At 41.6% G+C, this 13,686-nt stretch overlaps 1 protein-coding gene across 4 annotated transcripts in view; it reads left to right on the top strand.

Moving 5' to 3' along the window:
• IARS1 (isoleucyl-tRNA synthetase 1) overlaps nt 1–13,686 on the top strand; it is a 113,240-nt gene that overhangs the window by 35,258 nt on the left and 64,296 nt on the right. For all 4 annotated transcript variants that reach the window (XM_017665526.3, XM_073228871.1, XM_073228870.1 and 1 more), the window contains 9 exons: nt 1,978–2,065; nt 2,349–2,409; nt 5,089–5,184; nt 7,726–7,848; nt 8,322–8,413; nt 8,974–9,072; nt 10,619–10,745; nt 11,956–12,029; nt 12,393–12,587. In XM_017665526.3, the coding sequence (XP_017521015.2) occupies nt 1,978–2,065; nt 2,349–2,409; nt 5,089–5,184; nt 7,726–7,848; nt 8,322–8,413; nt 8,974–9,072; nt 10,619–10,745; nt 11,956–12,029; nt 12,393–12,587 (955 nt within the window). The remainder of the gene's footprint in view (nt 1–1,977; nt 2,066–2,348; nt 2,410–5,088; nt 5,185–7,725; nt 7,849–8,321; nt 8,414–8,973; nt 9,073–10,618; nt 10,746–11,955; nt 12,030–12,392; nt 12,588–13,686) is intronic.

The raw sequence follows: 13,686 nt of genomic DNA, 5'->3' as shown, positions 1-13,686 counted from the left end.
ACTTTGTGCCTTTCAAGTATTCCTTGGTAGAGAGTTAACCATAATCTCAGTGAGGCCCTTTGCATAGATATTTGTATGAAAAAGGAAGAGTTACCTTCAGGTTTTGATAGTTTATGGAGGGAGGAGGGAAGCCAGGGAAAGAAAAGAACTCATGAACAGAAAAAAGTCTGCCATACAGGTGTTTAAAAACAAAATTCAGCTGAGTAAATCTGAAGATGTAATTGCGTTTATTGAGTGGTTCATGAATCAGGCAACATCCAGTCTCGCACATAGATGTTCCAAGGAGTTGTACAAAATGAAAGATTTTCATAGGATGGAGGGCGGTGCAGGAAGTTATCAGCAAAGGAAAAGAAGTGACTGCTTCTAGCCAGGTCTCCTTCCCTCAGGAAGAGCAGGGGGTCTTGTCATGCAGATGGCCTCATTTTTGTGGGAGATGCTGAGGTGCCTGTGACAGATTACCTCTTAGGTGCTGACCAGAAAAGTCCTAGTTGACTGTTAAAAGGTCATATTCCTGGAATTGGTGAACCTGTCAGTCTTGGTTTGGAGGCCAAATGACTTCATAGTGGGCTTTTGGAGCATTCTTTGTTTCTTAGGCAAGATAGTGAACTTGATTCCCAGTAGCTTGTGCTGGCTAGCAAAGCATATTGAGAAAGGAATGGGAAGGTACTGGGCCAGAAAACGGGTATTTTTATTGTTATTGAGCTGTGCACTGAGAGTGGACAGGACAGAGAGTTGGTGGTGGTATTAATTTAGTTGTGCATTGGGAGTGGACAGGACCAATGTTATCTACTGGGAGAGAGTTGTTGTCTGCACAGTTTGGCTCTGTGTCTGCTGCTACCTCTCTGGACCTGCAGCTTGTGTTCCTTTGTCATCCATGGGAACGTGGCTATTCTGTGGTAAGCCTAGCAGCCTTTGGGGCATCGGCTGTAGATTTCAGTCATGTCAGCTGTACTGCCTGCATACCACTCTTGCACTTGGTAGGCTTAGTATCCTGAGTTTTACTCATAAAATGCAGATTCCACTTATTGTGAAGTCCTCTGAGGTCAGAGCTGGTGAGTGGAAGAATTCGTTATTTGCAGCAGTGTTTCCATAAACTGCAAAAGCCTTCAGAACAACCCATACTCATTTTTCTTGTAGTGAACTGAATGTACATCATAGGCTATAGTAAATTCTTGGATATATCATACTTCACAGGTGGGAGTTTAAATTAGCCTAAATTTTGTGAGGCAGTTTGTCAGTATCTATTTCAATTTTAAATGTAAACCATCTTTAATAAAAACTTGTATATACCTTTTCTGTTCCTAGGATGGTATCTTCCAGAAACACTTCCAGTGAGGGTACAAAAATACATACAAGGATGTTCATTATCCCAGTGTTCATAGTAGTAACAATTTGAAAACGACCTTAATATCTAATATTAGTTATGTTAAAAATAATTTGTACCTCCATAACATTGAGCACTACAGAGCTATTTATAAGAATGAGAAGGGTTTGTGTGTTTTAATTATGGAAAGGTATTCACAAAATACTATGTGAAAACAAGTTGCAAAACTGTCTGAGTTACATCCTATAGTTATTAAATTACCTGTTTAAATAATATGTATGTTATGTACATATGTAGAAAAATATAGATGCTCAAATGATAGTGTCTGGGTGGGGATGAGATTAGGCATACTTTTACTTTGTGAGCTTCTTGAATTTTTAAACATTTACACATGCTACTTTTGGTTGGAGAAAAATAAGATTAATTTTGTTAAAACTGGTAGTGATGCAGTTAACAACTGCTGAGCTGCCTAACCACATCTGGTGTTGTCTTTTCCATGTCTGGAAAGCAGCGGGCCTGCATTCTTTGCAGTGTGTCTTTGAGTGCTGAGTTCCTGATGGCAGGAGCCCAATAGCATAGTATGCTGCTGTGCGTCTTCAAAGTTTGCCAGAGTCTGAATATCCCTGAAGTCCACTTTTCCCTTACTCTCACAGATGTTGTCAGAAGAAAAATACTCATTTTAATGGAAGCCCGATTATCAGCCCTCTATAAAGTGGAGAGTGACTATGAGATCCTGGATCAGTGAGTACACAAATCAGCATTATTTGTGGATGTGTGTTCCTGCATGCACACATGTGGATCTTTGTTGTAAAAAGTGAGGCACTTTTTCACCCAGAAGCTATTAATAATCAGAATTAGTTTTAAGTAGTAATAGTGAGTATGTTCAGGTCACTTGTTCCAGCATTAACCACTAAGGAATAAGTAAACCAGAAGAGAGTGGTGACTTGAGGTGGCTGATGTAGCTGCAGCTCATTTATTTGACAATTTTAGTCTAATTGTGAATTTGCCTTTCTCTATTTTCTAGATTTCCTGGTATCTACCTCAAAGGCAAGAAATACAAGCCTCTGTTTGACTATTTTGTGAAGGTGAGTTCAGGGTGTCTCTCACAGGGCTCTCCACCACTTGTGCACTCTCAGCTGGAGTTGTGTTCACATTGTGTTGCTGTCATATTGTTTGTATGAGTGCACCTGAGTCGAAAGTCTGTTTCAGTACTAACAAAATTAAATCCTCTTTGTATTGCATTTTTGTTTTAATAATTAAAATCTTGAAGGAATTTTGTAATACTTTTTACTCAAATTACGTAAGAAATCATTCTTTGGTAAGAATTATATCTGTGTATTTTTATTGTTTATAGTGTACATATCTCCTGGGACATTTATTTATTTTTAAAAATTTATAAAAGTACTCAGAATAAAGCCTTGTGTATGAAAGTGAAGAATTCATTTCAAAGAAATTGATGAGGTGATTGTTTTAAATCAGGTACCACAACAGAGCTCATACATTTATAACTTAGTTTTCTTAGGAATCATAAAGCTGTTTTCATTTTCAAACAACAGAGAACCCACAGCTGTGGTTGCAAACCCCATCACCACCAACAAAAGAACAAGGTTAGCAGGAATTTCCCATTGTCCTTATTTATAGGTCTAGAAGTAGAACAATGAGAGCAGCACCCTCAAACCAGGAATTCTATAATTAGAATTCCTGGTTTGAGTAAATATTCCTGGTTAGGTGTAAATATATTCAGTTGGGCATAGCATTAGTCTGCAGAACATTGCTTAACAACCGAGGCTAAAACATTTGCTTACCTCTCTGTTCTGGTTCAATGCAGGAGAGGAGTTTGGTTACTGCAAGTGACCTCTGCCTACTGGGCTCTGTCCAAAATATCACTCACTTCTGTCTCTTCATTTTTGTGGACCTTGAGTGTTTTCCCATGTTTCCTGTCTGCTGAGTAATGGCATTATTCCTCATTGTATATAGCTGCTGAGGGGCTTCTGTAGCTCTGCCTGGTCCTGTCCCTCCTGTGGGCCTGTAGTCATTTGCTAGCACATCCCTTGCCAGGTGTTCTGGCAAGGTGTCCTAACCTCACCCTCGAATGTTTTAAACATATTCTTATTTCTGTCAAACTGACCCTTTCTTTTCCTCCTTTCTACCTTTGTTTTCATTAAGTTTTTTCCCTGTTTAAAAAACCCCTCCCCTTTCTTTAATATCACATTTGTTCAAATACAACCCACTTTTCAGGGCTGAAGTCAAATAGCATCTGAAAAAGCATTTTTTGAAATGGTTTCTCCATCTGAAAAATGTCATTATTGCTCTCTTTGTATTTGTTAACATTTTCTATTTTATGTCATATTTTTTGTCTTAGAATTCTTCTAGTAGATCAGTGCCTCTTAATTGAGAACCTGAGGAAAGCTCAGCCCTCTCAGAAAGAACACATGAACACACTGGTTAGGAACTTTGGGTTAAGTTAGAGGTCTGTCTGGAATATACACTCAGGACATACCAAATTGAATTGAATCATACCTGTCCTTCTAGTTAGCTTCCTGAAATTTCTGGGACCTTCAGTGAGTTTTGGACAAATGATGTAAATTCTTTGACTTAGGACAGAATCATCTGATGTATACCTAAAAAACATATATTCTGAAATATTGCGTGGGAGCTCTCTCTGGTGACTGCTGACACCACTCAGCCTTGGCAGGATTCAGAGCTAGACCCTGAGAGACAGGAGTGCAGTGGGGTTTCTTTGGCTCCACTTAGAAACACAGCTGATTCTTAGGACACGCACATTCTGTCCTACTCTGTACACTATTGAAGATGCACCTTTTAGCACACATCATACCAAACATATTTCCAAGTGATTTAGATTACAGCAATTAAAAATATAGGTTATTTTTCAAGTTTAGTTTTAAGCCAGTGCCAGAGAAGTAAAGAGCTGTGAGGTAGTTGAAAATAACATTATCTTTGGAACCAGAAGACACTTTTTTGGGTCTAGTATTCATCATTTTCACTAAAGTAATTCGGACAAACCATTTCATCTTTGTTCTGAGTTTTTTCATCTGGGAAATGGAAATAGAACCAGAATATTTTAAAACATGGGCATACTAACACCTTTTTCACAGGATCATAGGATTTAATGTGAAAATTATTTCCATAAGTACTTTTTACAAAGGCAGAGAGATAAGAAAGCGAAGGGTTTGTTTGACTGAAAGGAAGGGTGTGTGGAAAGAAATGGGGGAAGGGGTAGGTGGGAGAATTACAGCAGTGTACCTATTGACCCAACTTTCATGTTCAGAGAAAATCAAATTGAAAGCATTTCCCCCAGTGTCACAGTGGGCAAAGTACCTGTCAATAGAACATGTAACTGTGGGCACACATGCTGACTGAGGAGCGTGATTGAGAATACTAAGTGCACAGGGCTGGTCTAGGAACACACTGAGACTGATAACAGTATAGGTGGTCAGGCTAATGGGTGGGGGATTGGGAGAACTCAATGAAAAAAAACAGTTTTGTGGCCAAGGAAGTTAGAAAATTTTCTCTGCAAGTCTTCAGATAATTATTTCATGTTTACCTGATAAGTCATTATTCATGGAAAAGATGTGTTGTATTCACATGTTTCTTCCCAGTCAAGATTATTTTGTCTTTTCTATTTATGAAAATAAGTTTTCATGTTAAAAGTTCTTTTGGTCTCTTACCAAACACTGTTACTGAATTAATACTGTGATACAGTAGTGTTTCCCCTGTTAAGCCTGCTGTCCTTTCTTTTCCAGTGTAAAGAGAATGGTGCTTTCACAGTGCTTGTTGACAGCTATGTGAGGGAGGAAGAAGGCACAGGGGTCGTGCACCAGGCTCCTTACTTCGGTGCTGTGAGTAACATAAATCGGCAGACATACATATAGGACATGAGTGTCAGTGACCGCTGGATCATGTGCGTGCATGTGTGGTGCTCCTCATCCTTGTTCATTCCGGGGGGAGTCCAACTCTTTTCAGGCTCACTGCCCCCAAAAATGGCTTGTAAAAAACCTTGTATCTGCAATTCCTTTTCACACTGAGCTTATTTCTAAAAATGGTGGCTAAGGCCTGGGTGTTCTGTGTTTTCTCATTTTCTAAAATGCATTCCATGTTTTGTCCATTCACAGTTTACACGTGGTATACTTTGCTCTTTGTGGTGTGCACATCTTGTGAGTTTTGAAAAGGGCAGAAACGTAGTCACTGACTGTCAAAATGCAGGAGGTCTCCATCCCCTCTCCTGTGTTTCTGACTACCTACCCTAGGAACAGAAGGAGACTTGACATATCCTCAAACCTGTACAATGAGAATAATTTTAAATTTTGCCCAGAGTAGTTTTTCTAAAACTATTATTTTTAATGTAATATATATGAGTATAAAACAGATGCATAGGGGTTACGAACACCTGTTTTAGAGCAAACTAGACCTCACCTCAGGTCAAGCCTTGCCCCTAACAGGCAGCCCAGGTAAGTTAGTGGCTTCTTTTGCTTCCTTTAAGTTGGGTGATTGGAAGGGTAGATGCTTGGCTTTTAAGAATGGACCCAGCCCCCTTAGAGGCCTGCAAGCTCACTCCTGGGTCATTTTGTCAGGGGCCTGGGCAGCAGGGAGCTAGTCTGTCTCTGTCATTTTACTATCATACTCACCCTCTGTGGGGATTTTCATTACAGAAATGTTGAAACACATGCACAGAAGTAAAGAAAATACTCTAATAAAACCTTATGTTCACCTCATCTAGCTGCTTTAAGTATCAATATTTTGAAAATTCTGTTTTATCTGTTTAGTTCTCTGTTCCCATCCCCACATCTTTTTTATTTTGTCTGGAGGGTTTTGAAGCAAATCATGAACATCATGTCTTTCATCACAGATACTTCCACTCTTGACTGATAAGGACTTATTTTTAATATGACCACCATGCCATTGTGATAGCCAATAGATCAACAATTTCTTAATATCACCTTATACCTGCTCAATATTCAAATGGATTGGAAGCACTCTTGAATATACTATTTATTGTGTTTTAGGAACTGGTCAAGTTTCAGTTACTCATAATTTTAGAGTCAACTGGTGTGGTTGCTACACTGAAATTTGAAAAAGACCTCTTGGTTTGAATTATAGTTTAGTTTTTCTTTTAAAGTGTATTTGTCATTTACTATAGTAAACCTTGCATATCTGTCCTCAGTGCCAGGCAAGTTAATGTTGTAGACAATCAAATCTGTAAACTGTAACCTTCATCCCATTTGGTAGACATTTTCCAACAGACCTTCTATGTGGCAGCCTTGCAAGGTGTGCTGAGTGGCTTCTGCAGACTCTGCCCGGTCTTTCTGGCTGCTCTGTTCAGGAATGCTGCTCTCCAGTCAAAGTGGGTGGGCTGTATGCTCTACACAAAATAGCTCACATTGCTGGGCTTTGGCGCTTTTCCTGTCTGTGTTGCATAGGGTGTTCCAGTTGTTCTCTCATGGCCCCACAGTTACACCCTTGCTCCCAGCATGCCCACCTGTGGTACCCCATCAGGCAGCCTCTCAGCACAACGAGAGGTGAACAAAGCCCAAGCAGAAGCACACTGATTTTCCACCTTGTCTTGGAGTCAAATCAGAGTGTGGTTTGACCATGTAGCATAAGGCAGTCCTTAATTTTGGAGTCAGGCAGCCTAGCACAGCAATGAAGATCTTGGACGTGGGAGCCAGGCTTTTGAATCTAAGCATTGCCACCTTGCAAGTGAATTACTTCTTTGTGCTCCAGTTTCCTCATTTATAAAATGGGGTAGTTGGTGGTTTGTGCGAGCGAACACATGGTAGAACCCAGTGCACTGTCTGCCTTCCTGGCAGGCTTGCTGCGAAGAATAAATGAGCTAACGCATAATGCAGTCTGCAGTCAAGCCTTCAGAGCACTGTGGACAACACTTCATAAATGCTTGTTCTCATTATTGCCAACACTGCTCACAGTGTGTTCCTGAAGCACCATTGTGTCATCCAGGTGAGCTGCACCACTTGGGCCCAGTCCATTAACCCATAAAATGAATACTTCAAGTTTAGATCAGTGTTGCCATCCTGGGCATGCCTTGACAGGATGCAAATCCATGCACACATCAAGCTTCATATGGCAGTAACAGGTCATGCCTTATACCTAATGTGCTTCTGCTTTGTGCATACGTGGACTGCTGTTGTAAGTCGTGTGATTGAGTTTTAATGCATTTACATATGTCATTCAGTGGATATAAAATTATAGGGGTCTGTGATGGCTGGCAAGATTGGACTAGGTGGTCCACCTCCTGTTAAATTACTTTCAGTTGAGGGGAAAGTTAATGTTGATTACATTTATACAGAATGATGAGTCATTCTCTCTTGTAAATCCTCTCTCTCATACCCACACTTGCACTGTTTTTTCTTCCGTCTCCTCAGGATGACTATCGTGTCTGTATGGATTTCAACATCATTCAGAAAGACTCTCCCCCTGTTTGCCCTGTGGATGCTTCAGGCTGTTTCACAGCAGAAGTGATAGACTTTGCTGGACAGTATGTGAAGGTCCGTGTCTGTGACATAGGAAAGTTGCTTTCATCATATTTCTCTTGTTAATAATTTTTTATTAAATAATTTCCACAGCTGGTGAAAGGAAGTCATTTTTGTTTCATTTTGTTTCAGCACATAAAAGCAGAAAAGGTAGATCTAAAGTCAGTTTCATTCCAAGGGTCTTGTGCCTTGAGAGGAAGCATGCTATAGTTTCAGGGACAGGGGTCACAGAAACTGGGCTCCAGGAGCAGCCTGTGGCCTTGGGCAGTCGTGCTGTTTGAAACCTCAGTACCTTAAATGGTTTGGAATATACTTGTAAAGTACTTAAAGTGTTACAGTGGCTAAAATGTAGATCAATTATTTTTATAATACATTTATTGTGCCTGTTGCTCATAAAGGTATCAAAATACCAGATTTTAGTAACATACTTAATTGTATTGTAAAATATTGTAGGGTATCTTAATGGCTGGGTTTTAATTTTTCGACAGGATGCTGATAGAACCATCGTCAGGACCCTGAAAGAACAGGGCCGACTTCTTGTTGCCGGTACCTTCACTCACAGCTATCCTTTTTGCTGGAGGTGAGAAGTGGAGACCGTTGTAGCTAGAACTTCAGATCCATGGGCATGCTGGGCATGTGCACCCATTCCACCTGCTTGTGGTTCCCATATCATTGTGTAAGAAAAATAGACATACAAATACGTTTTGTGTTGGGGCCACATTTCTTCAGGATGAGATGTCTCTAAAATTTTCTAATGGAATGTAGGGAGAAACAAAATGTGATAAAAGTTTTAATCCAAGATCACACTATAAAGATGTGGGTGAAACAGAATGCTTAGTGCATGAGGTTCTGCTCCCATGTTTCCTCTGTACTTGAGTTGACATTATTCCCTAAACAACTCTCACACACTAGTAGAACTAAGTTTCCTTTTTTGTTCTGGTCTTTTATTAGCTCTTGCTTTCTTGGTATTGTAGAGGCAGATGACTGATGCTGTGGAGATAGGTAGTATTTGCAATAAAAATGAATATTGAAAGAGGACCCAATAGGTGGTGGTAACATCAGTAAGAAACTAAAGGTTGGTCTTACCTTGAGTGCCAGCAAACCTGTCTGACCAGCCAGGCTCTGCCTTTTGCTTCCCAGGTCAGACACACCCCTCATTTACAAAGCAGTACCCAGCTGGTTTGTGCGAGTGGAGCACATGGTGGAACAGCTGCTGAGGAATAATGACCTGTGTTACTGGTAAGTAGTGAGATTGGTGTCTTCACAATGGCCTGTATGTAATGGTCACACTTCCCTCAAATGGTGATAATTTTAGTAGACATCTTTCACTACATATTGTGGTAATAACAACTTTTTTATCCTGTATTTTCAGGAACACAAAATAAATAATGCTGTATAAAGAACTAGCATTCTTCTTATGATACAGCATATGGGGGGAAGCATTTTTGTTTTTTTTAAACCCAGTGAAAATGAGAAATTGCCATTTACTTGACTTAAAGAATGGAATGACTGGAAAACAATCTGGCTGTACTCTCAGAGTATTGTTAAGTTTAAGTAATAGTCATTTTCAGGATAAACATTCTTGAATGTACCTACAAAGCCATTATGCTCACTACTTTGGTGCTTGCTTAGGCCCTAGAATGTGGTGATGTCCTATGCACACTGGTTCTGGGGTAAGCACTGCAAAGAGGAGCCCTGCATCAGCTCCTGTGTGACCTGCAGAAGTACCACTTCAGCCTCAGGGGCAAGAGGAAAAAGACCCGAGTCTGTATGTTCCAGCATAGTGTTTTCACTGAGTGTTTTGAGAGCAAATCACTATTTCTTTCCATGAGGACCCAATTCAACTTAAAAAACTTTATTTGATTTTAGAAGAACAGGGTGAATCTCAGGGCATTAAAAGGAAATGATTATAAGCTATAGCCTCTATATTTCCCAGCAAAGTGACCCTGATTTCTCAAGGAAAAGCAGCTTTTCCATTTTTATACCTAGGAAACTAATGTTGTGAGGTGCTTGGTATGGACTGTTAGTACAGTAGCCTCATGGTATATAGGCCTGTAAACTGACCTTTATATACAGGACAGCAACCATGGTGCCGGGGAGCAGGGTGTTTGGGAGCCTAGGGGTGCCCTACCTCAGCCTCAAGCTTGGGAAGGTTTTCCACAAAGCTGAACCTCACAGGATGCAGAACATTTACTAGGCAGGGACAGGAGCAGCCCCAGGGGAGGAGGTTTGTGGGTGGAGGATGGCAGAGCCAAAGGGCGGTGAGGTGAGAAAGCACATTCCGTGGGGCTGTCCTCATCGCTAGAGCATTGGCAGGGGACCCACAGGTGAGCTACTGAAAGCTGGGCCTTGGGGAACTCTGATTTTGTAGGTGATTGGGAACCCTTGCTAATGAGTTTCAATAAAAGTACTACCTGTGGCTGACCTGAAGACCACCTGAGTGGGGCAGGCTGGGCAGCACTGTGGTGGCTGGTGAGAGGACTGTCAGTCCTCCGTGGGGAGCAGGCCCGGGAAGTGCCTCTGTGGGGTTCCCTGGTGGAGAGCAGCCTCCCCGGGAGCTTCGCAACAGATGGAGCTGCTGGACGTCATCTGCACTGCCCATGCAGAAGACGGTTTCCTAGGAGTGAGCTCAGCGTTCCACAATGCCAGGTCCACAAAGCATCGCACAGAGACATATTTACGAATTTACTGGTTTACTAAACAGGGAATTTATGAATTTACTAAACAGGTCTAATTTACTTACTAATGATCTTACGTGGATGGTCATCTGATCTGTTCATTGCAGGGTCCCAGAGTTTGTACGAGAAAAAAGATTTGGAAATTGGCTAAAGGATGCACGTGACTGGGCAATTTCCAGAAACAGATACTGGGGCACTCCTATCCCTCTGTGGGCCAGTGAGGACTTCAAGGAGGTGAGGCGGGGTGGCGTCCCCATGCTAATTTTGCTGGAGTGCTTAGTTGGTACATCTCACTGTGGGGTGAGAGAGTCTGGTTTCCTTTTTCTTTGCTCCCTTCTTAGTCCATCTGTTTCTCTCTCTATCCTTTCCTAGAATCATGACATAAATAGGAAAATGTTTTGAGGGTTTTTAACTTACTCCTACTTTATTTTTACTTCCATTAAACAGTAATTAAAAAATTTTTCTTCCGTGTAAAAGTGAAGAATTAAATTTATATTTTTCTCCAGAAAAGCCACACATTAAGTTGTTTGTCTTGTGTTGCTTAGATCTCTTTTTCTCCTTGTGAATTATTGGTGAACAGAAACTCTAGACCCTGTACTAAGTCATAATATATCAAACCCACCTATGGTGAAAAAGGAAGGCTTAAAATAGAATTACCAAAGCATTGCCAGACTTTAATTTACAAATGAAGTGATTTTGTGTGTGTGTATAACATCTATAAGGTAGGTAGGTGTATTTTCATGACATGGCTTCTATCCAGCATTTGCACAATCATAAGCAAGAGCAGCCCAGGGACCTCGGTAAATTGCCCATAGAGACCTGCAACAACAGCTACATCAGGAGACATTTCAGCACTTTAAGGAAGGGCAGAGAAAGAGGCCACTCCGTGGTAAACGCCACCTGGGTGAGAAGCCACACCAGCTCGTACTGGTGCAGTCAGGCCCATCAGATGACTTCCCCTGTCCTGAGTGCCCCAGTTGGGCCCACTGCATAGCCTCCTTACCCGGACATGATCCTAAGATCTTTCAACCTGATTAGTTTGATCTGTCTTTGACTTAGAAAGATCCCAAGTTAAAGAGCCAAACCCCAAGCACTAAAAAGAAACTAAGATGCCTTAGAATTGTAGTCCAGGCATTTCATTTAGGCTGGTTATTTGTGGCAGAGATTGGACCCAATAAACCCTCAAGAAATATTGGTGAGGCTGTGAAATCCTGTCCACGCAGGGACTTCCTCTGATGCAGGGGTAGGTAGCAAAGTTGTGAGGTGTGCTCACCTCTTCAGACAGTTACCTGCAACCTTGTGTGAGAGTATAAGGGATATTAGCAATAGCAATCAATGTCCTGTAGATCGAAGGTTTCTAAAACTAAATGTGAACACTGTATAGATTTACTCTGTGTGATCTTTGGCTCTGAGGGTCTCCTGCTTTTTAAATTTGTCTTGACAGGTAGTATGCATTGGCTCAATGGCAGAACTTGAAGAACTGTCAGGGGCAAAGGTCTCGGATCTCCACAGAGAGAGGTCAGTTTCTGCATGATGGGTTCACTTCCTTTCCATCACTCAGATCATCAGGCTGGGGGCTAGTTTGTGAAGACATGTCTCTAGCAGATTACAGAGCTCCATGTGGAAATCACTCTATTTGATGAACACTTGGTTGATGACTCATGTCATGCTGAGGCAAGGTGACCTCTGACAGGTAAATGTCAGGTGACTTTGGTATGCAGTCTTACAGATGGTGCTCTCTGGAAGCCTGTAATAACTGCCAGTATTTCTGTTTGCAGGTGCATACGAAGGAGCTTGTCCAGGCATTGTGTTTCCTCTTGGCAATTAAACTGCAAGTTCTTTGTGGTTAGAATTCATAGACATGCCCATTTTGTTTCTTAGCATTGACCATCTGACCATCCCTTCACGCTGTGGGAAGGGGTCATTGCGTCGCATCTCGGAGGTGTTTGACTGTTGGTTCGAGAGTGGCAGCATGCCCTATGCTCAAGTGCATTATCCATTTGAAAACAAGAGGGAGTTTGAGGATGCATTTCCTGCAGACTTCATTGCTGAAGGCATTGACCAAACCAGAGGATGGTATGTTCCTTGTTCTTTCAAGTGTTTTATTGATTTGATTTGATTTAGCAGATATTTTGCTGAGCACCTCACATGTAATCAGCTGGTGCCAGGGAGATTGTGTCACACAATACCAGCTCTGCTGCCCTCTGCCCCTCACCACCAAGCACACGATCAATGTGTTGTTTGAGTAGGAATCTCTCAGTACAGCAGGGCTGCAGTTTTAGAGTTTGGATTATTTCACTGACATTTTGGAATATAGAGATTTATTATCCTAGGAGATTAAGTGATACAAAAAACTATGTGTTCTTAGCTTGTTACTTCAGTGCTCAAATGTTTAATGAGTATTTCTATACAACATGGGTTGGATGCTACAAATCTGAGGTATACAAACATGGGGGATTTTGGCATTGGTTTTTCTGGTGTCTCATTTAAAGCACTACCTCATCCTCTTAGAGTAAGGCAAGCTGCCTTCTCTGAGGATGAGCTTGGCTGACCCAGGTTCCAACTTTACTTTTTGTTAGTAATTTTTTTTGTAGCAGCGTTTAAGGAATGTTGGTGTTGTTTTCTGCTTGTACAACTTGTAGTCATCACAAACTAATGGAATTCCAGCCTTAATGTTCTAGGATGTGCTTCTTTCAGCTTCCAGTCCAATTATCTGTATGAACAGCTACCTGGCACAAACTCCTCTTCTTAGAGAGAGCCAGATGGCTCACCAGGAAGTTTTTTCTCAAGAGTGGTAATGTCTGGCAGCTGTTAAAAGTCCTCGTGGGTCCCCTCATGCACACTGGCTCCCTCTTTCCTCAGGTTTGGACTGCCTCTCCCAGGAGCCAGGGCCCTCCTGTGCCTCCTTCCCCTCCTGCCCTGCAGAGAGAGATGACTGGTCAGGCCTTTATGTTAGTCATTGGGTCTCATCTCCACCCTCCTCAGCTTATGTCCCATGATGTTCTTGAGGTGCAAAATCAGGTTGGAGATGGCACCAGAGCCCCTCTTACTGGGACAATGTGTAGAGATGTGACGGGATCTTCAGTGAATAAACTAGCTAGCACACAAATGATGCACATAACACCTGACAGAACAAAAGCATTTCTGAGCCCTGTAGTCTACCTTTTGACTTTCG

The sequence above is a fragment of the Manis javanica genome, chromosome 2 (genome assembly GCF_040802235.1).
Source record: "Manis javanica isolate MJ-LG chromosome 2, MJ_LKY, whole genome shotgun sequence".
In the NCBI taxonomy this organism is placed as follows: domain Eukaryota; kingdom Metazoa; phylum Chordata; class Mammalia; order Pholidota; family Manidae; genus Manis; species Manis javanica.
Note: the sequence above shows the minus strand (reverse complement) of the source record. Positions and strands in the feature narration are given on the sequence as shown.